The 17,718-nt window shown below is 55.8% G+C and overlaps 1 protein-coding gene across 4 annotated transcripts in view; it reads right to left on the reverse strand.

Annotated features, from left to right (window-relative positions):
- Positions 1 to 1,130: 1,130 nt before the first annotated feature.
- LINGO1 (leucine rich repeat and Ig domain containing 1) overlaps positions 1,131 to 17,718 on the reverse strand; it is a 203,400-nt gene continuing 186,812 nt past the window's right edge. For all 4 annotated transcript variants that reach the window (XM_032618375.1, XM_032618359.1, XM_032618367.1 and 1 more), the window contains one exon: positions 1,131 to 3,984. In XM_032618375.1, coding sequence (XP_032474266.1) covers positions 2,128 to 3,972 — 1,845 coding nt within the window. In that variant the 5' untranslated portion in view covers positions 3,973 to 3,984 and the 3' untranslated portion in view covers positions 1,131 to 2,127. The remainder of the gene's footprint in view (positions 3,985 to 17,718) is intronic.

Below are 17,718 nucleotides of genomic sequence, written 5' to 3' on the forward strand. Positions count from 1 at the left end.
GACTCCATGCCAGACTCTGCTCACCCTGCCATCCCACCAGAGGCTTGGTTTAGAAGTTGCTAGGCATGCAGCTACCCAGTTCACGCCAGCATGGGTGGGGGGGGGGGTGTGAGCCCCAGGAGGAGCCCTGATTGGAGGAGCTTCATTCTTGAAGTTTCTTGCTGCTGAGGGCCGACTTCCCTATTGCATCCCCCAACTCCCAAGTTCAGCTAAGTTTGTACCCATGGGTTCCTGCATTGCTGGATTCTCCCCTAGCCTGAGGGTTAATGGGCAGCAGGGTCACCCTGGGCCCACTGTGGGGCTGAATCCAAGGAGTTCCTGAGTAGAAAGAGGAAACTTGCAGGGGTGAAGCCAAGCTTTCCTGAACCTGGTGCCCCCACCTGTCTTACAGGGATGGAGGGTGAGCACATGGTCTGCTGGCTGAGCTATGGCCCCAGATTCTAGAGCCCATGGATTCCGGAAAAGTTACAAGCTGACCTGTCTGGCTCTTCACACTTCTACCATCACTCAGAGCTTCCCTTTCCAGGGCTGAGTTTGGAGCATCTAGGTTTGGTGAGAATGAACGGGGCCACTTCTGACTCTCCTGGTCAGCTCACCTGCAGGTGGCTCCCAATCCCAAACCCAGAGCCCTTCAAAGCCCAGGGGAGGCTCAGAGTAAAGCCTGGTGGAAGATGGGGCATGACTGGGTTTGTGACCTGGGTCTGGGCAGTCCTAAGGGCAGCCCCAGAACTGCCTTCCTAGCCCCAAAGACTGGGGACTCTACATGGGAAGTGGCATACAGTAGGCACTTCATAAATGCTTATCGCAAGAAGGCTTGGAGAGATCTGGTGTTCCCAATCCCTGGGCAGGTCCAGGTCAAAGCTGCAAGGGGCTTCTGCCGGGGGGGACCCCACACCAGAGGTGGTGGAAGCGATGATGCTCATGAGCCTTGGGACTCCTCGGGGGGTCTAGAGCCCTGGCCATCCAGGAAATGCTTGTGGTCACCGCCAGGCAGCTGTCCTGGGAGAAGCCTCTGGAAGTCCCTGGAGGCGGCCTTCCCCTGGCATGCCCCCAACCCTGACACCACGGAGATCCCTTAGGAGCCCCACCACCCACAGTGAGATAATAATGACCATAATGAGAACAGTCACCCACACATGTGCACAGCACTTTACAGGTTACAAAGTGTTTCACATACATCATCTCATCAATTCCTCACAACAGCCCTGTGAGGTAGGCAGGGCGGGGAGTAGCGTTTCCGTTTATACAGATGTGGAGACTGAGGCCCAGAGAGGGTCAGTGACCTGTTCGAGGCCACACAGCAAGTCAGCAGCAAAGCTGGGACCAGAGTTAGGCCTCGGCCCCTGGCTCTCTTCACTGACCGTGCTGTCCTCCAGGAGGACCCCAGCCCCTGTCCAGAGTCTCAGCCACACCCGAGCCAGGCCCCGCCCCCTGGCAGTAGTGCTGCCTGGCAGCTCAGCAGACAGGCCCTCATCCCCATTGGGCAGCCCTGTCCCCTCCACCCGCTCTCTGCAAACGGCCAGCCCAGAGCTGGGCCCAGACCCACCACCAAACCTGCTCCTGGCGACTGCCCTGGCCGGGTGGGCAGGCAAGTGGGGCTGGAACCTCCTTCCCTGTTTTCCTGAGTGATCCCTCCCCACAGGGGAAGAGAAGAGAAAGGAGGAAGAGGAGGAAGAGAAAAACAAGAAACTGAGTTGGAAGAGGGCCCTGGAGCAATCAGGACGTCAAAAGTTTGCATTCCGACTAGCTATAGGAAATATTTTTTTTTTTCTCTTTTTATTATTTCAAGTTTTCATAAAAATCCATAATTACTGAAACCCAAGTTACAGAGGAAGTTCGTAACCTTTTTATTGAATTATTGACTGTGCCGTGTCAGCTTCCGACTCCAGTCTGTCAACGTGTGCCCCTGTGCAGGTGGGGTCCCCAGACCTGGACTTCTGAGGTCCTGGTAGAAAGAGGGCAGGCGGTGAGGGCCAGCGGGGGCAGCAGGGGACGGCGTGGGAGGGAGAAAAAGAGTGTGTGTGGAAGGGCTGGGAGGAGGTGGGAAGGACTGGAGAGCGAGCGGATGGCGGCCAGGTCCCTTCCCCTGCCCGGCACGCCCCAGGGTCCCCGCCCCCCGCCCCGGCCTCATATCATCTTCATATTGAACTTGCGAGGTGCGTCGGCGGAGCTGATGCCTGCGTCCGACTTGCGGGGCACATACTCAATCTCGATGTTGTGCTTGGTGTTGCCCTTGCCCCGGCTCCAGAGAAACAGCAGCACCAGACAGAAGAGGACGACGCCCAAGAAAGAGATAAAGCCCATGGTGGTGGCGATGATGAGGGTCTTGATGTCGAAGGGGAAAGGCACGGTGGCGCGGGTGCTGTTGGCCTCTCCCTCGCCCGGCTGGTTGGAGATGAAGGCGAAGGTCTTGTTGGGCTGATGGGGCCAGTCGGGCGAGTAGCTGCGCACGTGCAGGTGGGCAGGCATGGAATCGTTGCCGCCCGCGTTGGCCGCGATGCACAGGTAAGTGCCGTTGTCCTGTACCTGGGCGTAGCGCACCTCCAGCGTGCCATCGGGGAAGACCGTGAGCCGCCCGTTGCTCTTGGCCGAGACCAGGTGCTTGCGGGGCGAGAGCCAGAGGATGGCGGGCGGCGGGTCGCCATCTGCCCGGCACACAAACTGCACTGTGTGGCCCTCATCCACAAACACCTGCTGGGCCTTGCGGTCCCGGATGCGGGCACGGCGGCAGGTGAAGTAGTTGGGCAGGAGCACATCAGGGAAGTCCTTGAACTCCTTGCCCTGGACGAACTCGGGCGTGGCACACGTGGGCTGCTGCCGGTTGAAGTTGAGCCGCCAGCGGCGCCGGAACACCCACAGGAGCCGGCAGTCGCAGGCCAGTGGGTTGGAGTCCAGGATGAGCGTCTCCAGGTTGCCCACCGAGTGGAAGGCCGACTCCTCCAGTGTGGTCAGCTGGTTGCCGGAGACGTTGAGCACGCGCAGGTAGTTGAGGCCGCGGAAGGCGTAGGGCTCCACCACGGCCAGCTGCCCACCCACCAGCTGGATCTCCTGCAGCCTTAGCAGCTCATGCAACATGGAACCCTCAATGGTGTTGATGGGGTTGTAGGAGAGGTTGAGGAAGCGGAGATAGACCAGGTGGCGCACCGCCAGGTAGGGCACAGCAGTCAGGTTGCAGTGCGTGATAGACAGGGACGTCAGGTTGAGGCCGTAGAGACAGTTGGGAGTCATGGTGTCCAAGTAGGGCCAGTGAGAGATCTCCAAGACCTTGAGCCGGTACAACCTCTTGAAGGAATAGTCCCGGATGGCATTGATGTTGAGGTGCCGGAGCCGCAGGACGATGAGACCGTGCAGGTGGGAGAGCGCCTCGGTGGGGATGGAGGTCAGGTTGCATTTCTCCAGCGTCAGCTGCTCCAGGCTGTTGAGGCCGCTGAAGGCTCGGTGGGAGATGTAGACGAGGTCGTTGTCGCCGACTTCCAGTGACTTGAGGTTGTACAGGTCCTGGAACATGTAGTCCAGCAGGATGACGATCTTGTTCTCGCTGATGTCCAGCTTGGTCAGGTTACTGAGGCCGGTGAAGACGCCCAGGGGGATGAGCTTCAGGCGATTGCTGCGGAGCCCCAGCGTCCGGAGGTTGAAGAGGTTGTTGAAGGCACCAGGCTCCACGGCGCTCACGATGTTCTCATTGAGCTCCAGCTCCTCCAGGTGCGGGAAGCTGGCAAACTCGTCCTGGTTGAGCGTTTTGATGCGGTTCTTGCCCAGGTCCAGCAGGCGGGTCTCAGTGGGGATGCCCTCAGGCACCGCCACAAAGCGCTTGCGGTGGCAGAGCACAGCGCGGTCCTGGGCGGAGCACTCGCAGCGGGGCGGGCAGCCTGTGGCTGAGCCTGACAGCACCGAGCCCAGCACCAGCAGGAGGATGGGCTGCCAGCAGGCCAGGAGGGGGCTGGGCATGCTCCTCACACCCCCCGCCAGCATCCTCTCGCTCACCTGTGGCCAGAAGCAAGCACAGGACAGAGGGGGCGGTTAGAGGGCAGTGTCTGCTGGACCCCCACCCAGAGCCCGCTGTGCCCTCTGCCCTCCTGCCCTGTCAGGATGTCCCTGACACACAGAGAGAGGCAGGGGTCCAGAGTGGCATATGACACCTGCCTGGGACCCCACAGTGAGGTCCAGATGCCCAGGCCAGAGGGCCTCCTGCCACCCCATGCTGCTTCCTCCTTGCCCTTTACCCCACCCAGAGCCCTCCTGAAGGACCCTCCGGCATCCCTGGGATCCAGGGGGATCATGGAAGGGGCAGGGTCACTTCAGATGAGCCTGGTGTTGGCACCCTAGGCTGCATCCACCTCCTTTCCAGTTTACATTTTACAGACAATGCAACTCCAGGCATGCACCTCACACCCCACCTGGCACCCTGAGCCTCAGCTTCCCCTGGTGTTCATCAGGGATAAAGCGAGACCTGTTGAGTTGCCTTCAGGGCTCACAGATGGAATCAAAGGGGCTCAAAGGCTGAGGCCTCTAGGAATAGCCAGCAGAGAGCACGTCTGGGCCCCAGCGTGCCAGGCAAGGGCTTCTGAGGCTGCTGGGGCCCACCCTCTCAGAACTTCAGCCTGAGCATCCCCAGGCACAGACACCTCGGCTCCCTCTCCATCAACCCTGTGCTGAGCTCGAAGCCCAAGAATCTTGAGCAACCAGCACACCCAGTGGTTCCCGCCAGTGTTTGTGTCACTGCTGCCCAGTGGGGTTTCTGGATCAGTGGAGGGTACCCCCTTCCAGAAAGCCAGGACCCAGCCGTAGTGCCTCCCTGGGGAATCTTTCCAACTCTACCCTTCGTCTGGGTCCCCATGGTGACCCACCCAGGCTCCTGAGCCCAGGCCCCTGCTATTCTTTCCTCCTGGAATGTCCCTTCCCCAGGTGTGTTGAAACCCCATCTTCAAGGCCATTGCTCTGAGAAGCTTTTTCTGATCCCCAGTTGGAAGTGTACTCCCCTTCAAAGACTCCCCCCAGGCTTCATCCGTCCGTCTCTCCGGCTTCCAATCACCCTCCTCCTAGTACCAGGGTTCTGTGCAGCTGCTGGTCCGATGGGGGAGCAGTCAGACCCCCAAAGCCCAGGACGGCGCAGGCAGCCCTGGAGGAGCCGGTCCACACTGGGGCAATGGGGACATGAGGCTTTTTACAGCTGGGCCCTGAGGAACATGCAGGATTTGGGTGGTGATGACAAGGGAGACGGTGCCAGGATAGGGGTCCAGCCTGAGTACAGGCTGCAGGTAGTGTGAGCAAGGGGTGTGCGGGAGCTCGCCCCCCGATTACTCTCTCCTAGCCCGCATTCAGAGGCCACTTTCTCCCACTTCTGCTAGACTGCTCTTCCCTCCTCTATCTCTGTTCCACCCTATGGGAAACTGGCCCAGCAGGGTCCTTAGGGGGCTGGGAGGACTAGTCTGGACTCCTTCAAACTCCAGAGGCTGGACCAGACGGTCTCTGGGGGCCGAGCTGAAGCCCTTCTACTGCTAGTGGGGGTGAAGATCCATCCCACCCAGCCTGGCACCCTTGGGGCTCCGCTGCCATCCACATAGCCCACACTCATGGCCCTGAGGGGACCTCACTGTAGGAAGGGGATGCCCAAGCTGGGAAGGTCCCATCTCTCTGCCCCAGCTCAGGCCCTTCTTCCACCCCTTCAAGCTCCTCCCCACACCTGCACACAGCCTCCACTTCCAAAGCTATAGTTCTTATCATCTGCACTTCAACCCTTATGGCAACTGGGGCTCGGAGAGCTTGTGGCTGCCCAAGGACACCCAGCCAGTTGAGGAGGTGGATTTGGGTCCAAGGCTCTGGTCTGTCGGACTTCAATGACAATGCTCCAGCGGTCTCCCAGGACTGACAGGCACTCCCTGGTTGTTGATCGACTAAGTGACTGATTAACTAGAGAGGGCTCCTGGTGTCACTGACATGTTATAGAATCTGCAAGGTTTTGTTATTCCCAAGGGCTCTGTCCACCACCACCCCCCCTTCCCCTCAGCCCCTCTCATCCTCTCTCCAGAGTTTTCTGTGGTTTGGCCTCCCCCACCCCACCCTCATCAGGCCATTTTCCACAAGTCACACACGCTCCAGTGACCCACCAGAAAAGCAAACATCCTGACAGGCAATCAATAAGTAATTGGGACGGCAGCTGGGGCCGGCACGGGTGTGAGCTTGGGGACCGGGAAAGGTAAATAGGACTTTTAGCACCCAGCTCACCACTGCGCTGGGGCGTGGGGTAGGCTGATGGAGAGGGTGCTAAGGAATGAGAGAGGGGATAGCGAGTGCACAGGCTACCTTGAGATGTCGGTAAGACCCTCATACAGACAAGAATCTGGCATACGAAGATTCCACCCCCTTGTCTCCACATACCCATCTACCTCCTCTCCCACCATTCCCCCCAGGGAAAACACCCAGGTATCCCAGCCTTGTCCAGCACATTCCTGGCTCTAAACCATCTCCTTTTGGAGATCTCTCCCAGACTCACTGCGCCAGCAGCCTTTGTGACCATCCATCCCAAAGGCCATCTCCTCCATGAGGCCACCCCTGATCTCCTCAGTCAGAAATTATCTCTTGCCCACAACTCTGAAGTACCTTAGATTTATTAGTAATGACATTATGTAACTGATGTATAGCACATCTCATTCTAAAAATGATTTGAGCCAATGACCAGAAAAATTATGTTACAAGATGATAAGAAGATAAAGCTAAAGAAGGCAAGCCAGTCAAGAAAGAAGGTCACAAAATCCTATATAATGATTAAAGGTGAGAGCTTCCTAGTGACCTGAGCAAAGAGGGAAATGTGCTCCAAAGCCTCAGCATTTGGCGCCTCTCCTGTGTCGTATGTTTAATCCTGGGTCAAACTCCCACAGGTACATTTCTCTCACCTGCTAGAGAGTGAGGTGCCTGAGGGCAGATGATGTGTCTGCAGCCTCAGACCAAGGTGTGGCACGGAAAAGACTCAACTGAATGTTCTTTGACAGGAAGTGTGTGTGCGTGAGAGAGTTATTGCAGGGGCTGAAGTCACTCTGATGAAGCTGACCCTGGAGCAGGCCCACTGGGCAAAGAGAGACCTGGTGGATTCAAATGTGTTGATAGAAAAGCTAGCCGGCATTGCCCTGTGTGGCAGGCCCGGCAGTTAGACCCCCAGAGCAATGGGCCATACTCCACGGGACCAGGATAGCTCCAGAAGGGCACATCCTCCGAATTGCCTTTTACATGTGACTGTCCTGAAAGATGGGGAAACTGAGGCCCCTAGAGGGGCTTCCCAAGCTGGTTCAGCACACTGGGCCTGGTCTCCAGGTCGAACACCCCCACGGGGTCCCTGTCATCTAGGGATACTGGTAGGGTCGTGTCTGACGGGGTCACCAAAGCTGCTGAGTGAGCAACGTGCTGCTCCAGCCCTCCTGGCACCATTAATCCTGCTGGTTATTCCTGCAGTGGCCAAAGAGAAGTGTTTTACGCATTTTAATCAGTGCTTTATTTTGGATCCTTGCCCCCTGAAGGGCTTCCCACAAGGGCAAGACTTTAAAAATCGGACCAATAAATACAAAGGAAATGAACATCGAAGGCTGGCTGGTGGGCAGGCAGAGGAGAGCCGTGCCCGGGCCACAGCATACAGAGCCGACAGCAGCCTGCGTCCTCCCAACCCCAGAGCAGTGGGAGCAACCGAGCCATCAGACCTGCGCTGCAGAGGGCCACCTGCCACCATCACACCCTCCCTCACGTGGTGGTGCAGATACAGCCTGGCTCACTTGCTCCCCATACCAGCCGCTCCACTGTGTGCCCCTCAGGGACGCCTGCCCTCTCTGCCCTTTCCCCACGCTGTGCAGGGAGGGGCTGATTCCAGGGTCCCCGAGGGAACACACACAGAAACTGGGTCTTCCCCAGATAGAAAGTCAACATCCTCAAACCTGCTTGAGGAATGAAGACGAGTAAGGGCTCAGGCCCCAAACTGCAGTTTTACTGGGACTGGAAGGATCTGAGGTTGGCATCCCCAGTTGGGGCCTCACACTGGGGCTGTCCCGCGGGGCTCAGGGTTGAAGAGCATAGCTGGTGGAGACAGAAAGGGCATGGGATCATCCATGGGTGGACTTGGAGAACCCTAAGGGAGGTCAGGGGTCATTCTATCTCCTAAGGCAGCATCTGAAGGCCCCTGGGGGCAGGGGCGTGCCTCTACCACGCAGCCAGCCTGGCCCATACGAGCTGGTCAGACGCCTACACTAAGGGAAGGGCTGGGACTAGCATCTTCAGACCACCTGCTACAGGCCAGGTTTTAGGCTTTATATGCACTGTCTTAGAAACCGTCACCCAGCATTCAGAGATATTTCCTACCCATTTTACAGATGAGAAAAGCTGAGGCTTCCAAAAGGAAATTCCTTTGCCTTTAGGCCTAGGCTACAAAGCTAGGAAACAGCAGAGCTCCGTTCCTCCTGGTCAGGCTGCCTGCCCCAAAAGCTACCACAAGTGGAGCACGACTTCTTTCAGACACACAGGCCAGTTCAGAGCCAAAGGAGGGGCAGGCGTGTCACGGCAGCGCTAGGGTAAGGCCTCCAGGGCTAAGGGAAGGCACTAGTCCTTAGGTAGCTGCATGTAGGTAACTTGCCCCCTAAATGACAAAAGCTTTTCCCCAACTGTCAGAAAATGGTATGTTGAAACACTGAATGTTTTCAGTGTTTTCCCACCATACCATTCTCCTTTGCCTGCTGCCACTGTCAATGCTAGAATCTCACCTAATTTGGGGTCGGCTGCAGTACAGGATGGAAGGTTCAGTTATTTTGGGTTTACAGTATCAATATTTCATGGTGTTCCCACTCAGTGTTCCTCAGGGACCACAGGGATCCCCAGTGCACACAGGCATGAGATCCCTGGCATGGAGGTGCCCACTGCCATCCCCGGGGCCCCCTGGGTTCTCAGCCTGGCTGTGTGACCTGCGGCTACTGTGACAGGCTGCTTCTTCACTGGGAAATGACACTCTACATTCCTAAGACTGGGCCTGCAGCAGGAAGGAGGGAGGAGGGAGGGCAGACTTGGGATGGGGGACTGAGGGCTTCAGAGAGTCTGCCTTGGGCCCCGCCCAACTCTACTACCCTTTCCTACTGATTGTCAAAAGCCCTGGGCCTGTTAGCACATCCTGTTCCCACCGCCACCCCTTGAGGTGAGTCGATTACTCGGAAAGGTGAAGGGACTTACGCTGTGTCACCAAAGACTGGAGGCAAGGTAAGGTCTAGATTCTTCAGGACTTGCCCTGTCCCCAAGCTCCTGCCTGTCTGAAGTTCCTTCTCTGCCTTCAGCTCCAGGGCACAGAGCAGCTGGATCCACTCCATGAAATGATAAAGCACGTTCGTGATAAGAGTACCTGTTCAGAGGCAGCTGTGGCCACGTGGCTGAAAGTAGGGTAATGGGGGGGTGGAGTGAGGCCTGTCTAGAAAGCCCCGATGGTCGCTCCATCCCGGGGCCTTTCTCCCACAGCGATGGTCGACCATGCCTGGAGATCTCCCGCTCAGCCTTCAGAATCCAGCTCAAGGGTCTTCTACCCCAAGCCGCTCTTTGCAAGTCCCCAGGAAGAAGGGATCACCTCCTGGGGGTCCCTCTGGATCTTGGGTGGCCCTCTGCCAAGCACTGCTGGTGTGTTTACCTCTCTCCCTTCCTCCCTCTGTTAGAGCCTCTGCTGCCTCCCCTTCTGTGGCCCCCAGATTGAGAGCCCCCAGTACAGGCCTGGGGCTGCTATAGCTCAGCACCGCCAGGCCCAGCTTCAAGGGCCCCCGACACACAGCTGCTGGGACAGCTCCCCAGCACAGCTCTTGACTCCTAGTCTAAGCTCTTTACAGAGGCTTCAAGGAGGAGGAGGAGGTGTCATGTGGGCTCAGGCTGAACTACAGATACATTTCCACCAGCCAAAGTCAGGGGCGGGAGAGGCGGCATTTCAGCCAAGAGAACGGTGCAGGCAAAGGTGTGCAGGGTGGAGGTGACTCGTGTCCGGGAACATTTGAGAGCATCCAGGGGCTCCTAATTGCTTCTCTCCTACCCCAAATCCTGACCCGGGTCCCTGGACTCCTTTTAAAGATCCACCATTCTGGCTTTCCCGGGCTAATCCCTGCTGAGGTGTGAATGGCTGATAATGGCTTAAGGTGTGAGCTGCTAATGGGGGCAACTTGGTCTTCCCTGGCCAGTCTAATCCAGCAGGGCTATGCTGAGAGCCTGGAGAAGGACAGGGGCTGCCCCCTGGCACACGGAGAGGGGGTATGGGGGCAAAGGAAACCCTGGGAGGAGGGGTTAGCACCAGGTTGAGCTCTGGCAGGAGAAATCCAGACCGACTGTGGCCCGCAGGCAGGCAGCTGGGCCACTTCCGTCTGTCTGTCTCCTCCTGGGCTGGTCTGCCTGTCTTTGCCTGCCCTCTCCCTCTCCCTTCTCCTCCTCCTTCATCCACCCCCAACGGGGAGAGAAAAATCAACCTGAAAGAAAATTGAGGGCATGTCCTTTGTCGTGTATAATTCTTTATTTTCCTCTTGCTCTTGGTTCCAGCAAAGAGTTGCTGGGCCCCCGGGGTGTCTGTGTGTGACGTTTGTGAGCAGGCAGCCATGTGTGGCCTATGTGGATGTGTGTGCCTGCTGTCCCTCCTCCTGCCACTTCCACTCCCTGCACCCACCCTCACCCACGGCCACTGCCATCAGCCCCATCTCCTAGGTGCACTTGGAAACTCAGTCCTCTCCCAAAGGTGCTCACCTGGCCTCTCAGCCATGGCCGGGCTGGAGGGTGCCGACTGGGCGCAGTGTGGCTGCCTGCCTGTTTGCTAGGGCAGCTGCCCCTGTGTGGCCCTGGGCAAGCACCCGTGCCCCCTGCACCTAAGGGAGGGACGCCCCTGCCCACCCCACTGCCTACCCCACTGAGCGCAGCTGATCTTAGGAGCTGACAGCCTTCCACCCAGTTCACAGCCCCACGCCATTTGTGGGATAAATTATGAAATTTAATTGGCAAAGCATCTTAGTGTTTAAAGGCTTCTATGTATAGGCTTTGCTCTCTAGTGGCTGCTGGCTCGTTGTGGAGGAGCAAGGGTGGGGCAAGGCCTAGAGAAGGCTATTTCTGAGTGGGCAAAGGGCACTGGGCTCTGGCCAGGGCACCCTTCCCTGATGTGTGAACTTGGGTGAGTCCTGGACCACTCTGGACCCTGCCTGCCATTCCACATGGTTGTTCTGAGGTGAGAGGCCAGTGGGGAAGCTAGGAGCCGGCCTGGGGGAGGCAGGAGGGAGCCACTGGTTCTGGGAAGCTTCCTTGTTGTCTGCTGTGGGCCTGCCTGAGCAGACAGCACTCCTAGTTGGACGGGTGCTGTCCCTGAATTGAGGAGGGGTACACAAGCACCCATGTGGTGACCTGGCGGGTCTCAAGGAAAGTGATGGTCCTGCACCCCCATACCTCCCTTCCCATCTCTCTCCAGGTCTGAGATGCCAGCCCAGGCCCTCGGGGATGGGAAGATGCCCCCGAAGGACCCTGGCCCCAACCACCGCCCAGGCCAGGGGCCCCTTGGGAGGTGCCTAGCAGAATGCCTGCTTCATCTCCCCTCAGCCACCCTCTTTCTGGGGCACCCAGAGCCCTCTCCCAGTTGCTCCAGCCCTCAGGCTCCTCTACCTTGGGAACAGCTTAGGTTGGCCCATTTCAGACTTTGGAGGCCTGAAAACCAGCCAATCCCCACCTGGGAGGGTCACAAGCCTTGGGCTTGGGAGAGGGGGGAGGTCACAGCCTCAGAAATCCAGGGTGGAGATGGGGGAGCTGAGGGGAGTGGTGGATCTAATGTGGGATTTGAAGGCCAGAGACCTGTGACGATGATGAAGATGATTGGAAAAACCCTAACAGAGGACTTTTTTGGTGTGCCCGCGTTATCCTAAGTACTTTACGTATAAAAATTAATGTAACCTCACCACAATCTGTTGAGGTAGGTCCTGTTATTTTTCCCATTGTGCAGATGGAAATGACAGAAGCACAGGGAGGTTCTGTAATTTGCTCAAGGTCACAAAGAGGTTCTGAAACTTGCTCAAGGTCACAAAGCTAGCACGATACGAACGCAAACACGAACTTGTTTAATCTTCACGACAACCCTATTAGGTTGGTACTATTATCCTCATTTTAAAGATTAGATAACTGGGGCAAAGAGAGGTGATGCAACTTGGCCCAAATCACACAGCCGTAAGTAGCAGAGCTGGAATTAGTCCTGAGGCAGTTAGACCACAGGTTGTCCTGACCGCTCTTATATACTGCCTCTCTCTGCTTCAAGTTCAAGGGCTGCTGAGCTGCAAGTGGCTTTACGCCTCGGGGCCCTAAACTCCTCATTTAGAAAAGGGAATGGCAGGTTTTATACTGCTTTCATAGGGCTGGGGGCAGAGAATTCAAGGAGAAGGACGGGAAGAGACATTTATATGGAGCACATAAACTAAATGCTTTGCAGAATGACCCCACCAACCCTCACCACATACCCTGTGAGGGAGGTACCATTAGCCCCATTTTACTGATGAGGAAACTGAGGCTCCAAGCCATTAATTCACCTGCCAAAGGTCACTGAGCTTGTCTAACTCCAGAGGCATGATAACCCTAGAGACCGTCACTCAGATAAGGAAACGGAGGCCCAAGAGCATCAGCAACTCGTCCAAGGTCCCACAGCATCTCAGGGTTAGGGCCGAGGAAGAAGCCCGGCCTCCTGACGGCAGCCCCCTTCTCTCCCCAACATCATGCAAGAATAACATAGCCTCTCCATTCATGCTGCCGCCAGGTCACGGACAGGTGAAGGTTTGCATTATCTCTGCCTCAGAAAAGGGAGAAGACTTAAGAACAACCCCCCCCCCCCCCCCCCCCCCCGTACATCACAAACCAAGGTCCAGTGAGTTATTTATACCATGGACAGGCAAACTATAAATAAAAACACTTGCCCTTCTCTTGGCACCGACTGTTCAAAGCCCACTCTGCTCAACTGAATCTTGGCCAACCTCTTGCCAAAGCCCATTTTTTTCCAACCTGCTATGTATACTGTGCTCAGTATCAGGAGGTGATGAACTCCTCTGGTCAGACACATACAGGTGGTATGCTCTGCTCAGGCACAACTGATGCCATCACCTGACCGCGCATTCACGAGAAGCCCAAACTTGGGACAGCCCTGGCATCTCTGCAAATCTCTAAGGTGTGTCCCAAGGCAGAAGATATAAAGGGTCCAGTGCACGCCCACAGGGTAGAACCAAAGACCCACGTGCGTGCGGAGTCATAGAGGAGGCCTATTCAGTTCAGTACGAGGAATCAGATGGAAGATCAGACGGCTCAGGATAGAAGATGTACCTTGGTAGATAATGAGTGAGCAGGCTGTCATGAGAGGTATGCAAGCAGAGACCGTGGATCAGGGACACTGCAGGAAGACTCCTCTGCTGGGTCCACCCCTCAGCGGCCCCTCTTAGCTCTGAGATACCCCCATGTTGCACCCCAGTAAAGGGAGTTGACATGGCCAGCCCCCCAACTGCATCTGCAACCCTGTGCTGGGCCAGACAGAGGAAGCATGCTGGCCGGGCCCCCACCCCCTCCTGGAGCCACAAGCCGGTTCTCTGCAGAGGGAAGCAGAGGAGGTGGCAGAGAGAGATTAATTCCCTGAAATGGGAAAAAATAGAAAAACACACACACACCACACACCCTAATAACACGTAATAAGAGGTTGGATACAAGGAACAATGCCCTGGTAATGTCACCCTGGCGGCAATCAATTTGGGTGTCACATGAAATAGGCATAATTATTCCGCCAGCCCCGTCGCTCATCTCTAACCAGCTCCAGGGGCCCAGGCCCGGGGGGGGAAAGCGGTGTAGAATCAATTGTTGGTGCTCCAGGCTGGCAGAGGGAGCCGCTCCAGATTAGCTTGCCAGCACCAGGTTTCTCAGCCCCTGAGGGTAGGCAGGGGCTTGAGGGCCTTGCAAATGTCCAGGAGCCACCTTGCTCAGCCATCCGTCACTTGCTCAGGGGGCAAGGGAAATCAGGGAGGACTCCCCAAGGAGGTGGGAAAGAAGGAGGAGCGAACATACATATGTTCATCATTGTTCACTCCTCGGGTCACCAAACTCTTAGCACTCACTAAGGCCAAGCCCCACACCAGGCGCCAGGGGTTTATCGGGGGCTGTGCATTATTAAGATAATGAAGCAAAGTCTCCTTCTACCTCCCAAGCTAGGACCACCCCTGCCCATCCTGTGGGTGAACACAGAGCCACTAGGATTCCTTTGGCTCTAAGTGTGCAGGGACTTAAGCTCTCCTTTGCTCCTCCTTCTTCCCACTTCATTGGGGAGAACTCCCTGACTGCTCTTGCCTATCCCTGACCTGCTTGCCCAGGGTTGATACAGACAGCACCTCAACACCTGGGGAAACTGAGGTGCAAAGGGAATGATTGCTTAGTGAGCACCCATTACACACTGGCTGCTGCCGCCTATCTCAACCCCCTTTCCATACACCAGAAACTGTGAATTTCGGATATGCAAATCGAGGCCGTAATAGAAGATCATTTTACACTCATTCAATCATTAAAAGTCAAGACGTCTGAGCATACCGAGTGTAGGTGCGGGTGGGGAATAATGGGGATACTCATCTCCTGCTGGGGGAAGCATAAACGGTCCAACCAATTTGGAAAACACTGTGGCACATTTCCCAGTAAAGCTGAATATGAATATGACCTACGGCAATTCCGCTCCTAGCTGTGTGCCCCAGAGACGCTCTGCCTGTTGTCTTAGGGGAAGGGACAAGAAAGTTCACTGCAGCACTGTTTGTAAGAGTAAAAAGGGAAACAACTCACATGCCCATTAATAGAAGAATAAATACACTGTTTATGTTCAAACAACAGAACATTATGCATCAGTGAAAATGAATGAACTACATTTATCATTATTTGTAACAATATAGATGAAACTTAGGCATACGGTGTTGAAGAAAAAAGGCAAATTCCAGAGGACTGCACGGTTTCATGTTCCTTTTACAAAGTTCAAAACTAACTAAAACTGAACAATTTCTCCACATTAAAATGTGATTTTTAAAAGGCAAGGGAATACTAAATAGATAATTTAGGGTAGTGGCTGCCAAAGGATGGGGTGAGAAGAAACACATGGGAAGATGCATATCGCTATTAAAGTGCTAGTGTTCAGGTTAGGGAGTAGGGTCACGGTGTTCATTATATTAGTAGTCGTAGTAGTAGTAATAAAACTACATTAATTAATTAACAGACCATGCCTGGACTGGTGAGCAAGAGTCGCAGACCAGAGCTCAGGAAGAAGGCATTCTAGACTGAGCCCCATGCTTGTAAGCTGGGGTCTTTGGGCAAGTTGTTCTACCTCTCCGGCTCTCAGTTTTCTCAGCTATAAAATCAAATCTCTGTACCACCTACAAGGCTAAGATTGAGAGCACATCACTGATACAAACTATGAGTAGCTAGCAGTTCTGGAGAGTTTACTGTGTACCAGGCACTGTTCTAACTGCCTTGCATACGTGAACACACTTAGCCTTCACAATGGCCCTCTGTTATCCTCACTTTACGGATAAGGAGACTGAGGTCCAAAAGATTAAGTTACTTGCCCACAGTCACAGAGCTAGGCAGCGTGCAGCTGAGATTTGAACCCAGGCATCTGGCTCCAGGTACCACACTCAACAACCTCACTATAAAATGACACTAAAGGAACTGGACACAGGAGGAGGGAACTGTTGTCAGAACAGCTCTACTGGGTCCACAGAGCCCAAGGATATTCATTCATTCAACACATAAATGAAGGTCAGCATCCCTCAAATGCATTTGGAAATGAACTTGCCTTCCCACTGTCTTTCTACAAAAAAACCGTCCCTGATTCTGGAATCCTGCTTTCTGTGTCTCTGCCAAATCTTTTACTGCCTCAAGAGATACCCAGTGTCTCTCTCTTCCTGGAGGACCCCTGACTGCCGCAGCCCCCAGGAGCAAATCCCATCCTTCTCTGAGTACCAGGGTGTGCTACTGAATACCCTGCCTTTGCTCTCCCCAGCCCCTGCCTGGGGCATCCTTGACACCACCTACCTCTGTCCATCCATTGCAGGCTGAAGACACTGTGTTCCTTCCAGGTAGTTTTTGCTACCAGAATCAGATGCTCCCTGGTGCCTCCCAGCATCTTTCCTATCCCCAAGGCCAGGCAAGGGAGCCCAGGGGATGGGTCCAGGATTGCCCCGGTGTTCAAGGCAATCCATGGGGGCCATGGGAGGGCCTAGCCCAGAGCAGAGCAGGCAGCTCAGCCAGCATGTGTAGAATAAATGCATGAATGAACTGGCCGGTACAATATTAGGTGCAAACCAGGCACCGTAGCTGCGTGGAGGAGGAGGGTGAGTGACGTGGAGCAGTCAGGGAGGCTTCCTAGAGGAGGGGCCAGGAGAAGAGAAGACCTTCTGGGTAGGTCTTCTCACAGCTAGACCAAGAGACCCCCAGCCAGCAAAACCAAGGCTCTCACTCTGAAACCACCACCACCTACAGCCTCCCCTCCCTGGCCCTTCCCTAGTCCCACAGGACCCACTTCCTCATCCCTCCACCTGACACACTGCCTCATGCCTCCATGGGACCCTGTGCAAACCACTGCACTGCTACATCTCTCAGCAGGAATGCATTGCTCCCACCCTCCGGACCCAATCATGATCCTCTCACCATTTGCTTTGGTGGCACGTGGAGAGCAGTACCAGATGAGCCATCGCTGGTACCAGGGATCCTGTCTGGCTTTATGCTGACCAACCCTCACAAGACATTTTTTTCTTTTCTTTTTGATATCCCCCTGGAATTCTGGGTTTTAGAAAATAATATCTAGTATAGGAAAAATGGGTGCTCCAGGGCAGGGGATAGGGTAACTGATCCCTAGGAAGAAGACTACTGCAAGGGGTAGAGTGGTCTCTACAATGCCCCCAGCCCACAAGCCATGATACCTTAGCCTTGAGCACCCACCCATCCCCCCAAACCTGGCCCCTTGGATTCGGTACCCACTCTAACTCCAGGCACTGGGGAGCACTGCAGCCTTGACCAAGCCCTACCGAAGGCCCATCTCACACTTAAACTGGCAGGGAGTGGGAAAAGGGGCAGAGACAAGAATACCACAGGGGGCCCGCCCTCGCCTTTGCTAAGCCTCCCTCCAGGAGGGGCAGCTGGGTGCTGCCGGGAGCCCCTATCTGGGTTCCGAGGAGTTCTTGGCCTCTCCCTTCTGTCACCTAATCCCCTGTCTCCTGCCTCAGGCCATGGGGAGAAAGCAGGAAGGGCAGGCAAGCTGTCCCAGCAGACCAGGCGCTGGCATCTTCCCAGAGGTGTGAGGACTCTGAGCCCCTCCTGGCCCACACAAGGACAAAGGGTCTGGGAGCATCTGACCCTCCCTTCCCTCACAGCACTCCTTGCTGGATGTGCAGAAGCCCCAGGCTCTCTGCCGTCTCAATGCCCCGGCTCATTGCTCCCTGGGCATGGGAGGCACTGGTGCTGGAGCCATTGGCATAACGACCAGCAGGGCTGAGCCAGAGCCGGAGCCGCGGGCCAGGTTGGACTGCGCACCCTCCAGCTGCCCAAGCCGAGCAGAGGAGGACGGAGGGAGGGCTGGGCTGGCAGGAAAGAGGCTTGCCCAGATGGTGCTGTCCCCCACCTCAGGGCTTCCTGCACTCCCACCCCACCAGGGCAGAGCTGTTGCCATCCTCCCAGATGCCCCAACTCCCCCAGCCCGAC

Source organism: Phocoena sinus, chromosome 2 (genome assembly GCF_008692025.1).
Source record: "Phocoena sinus isolate mPhoSin1 chromosome 2, mPhoSin1.pri, whole genome shotgun sequence".
Taxonomy (NCBI): Eukaryota; Metazoa; Chordata; class Mammalia; order Artiodactyla; family Phocoenidae; genus Phocoena; species Phocoena sinus.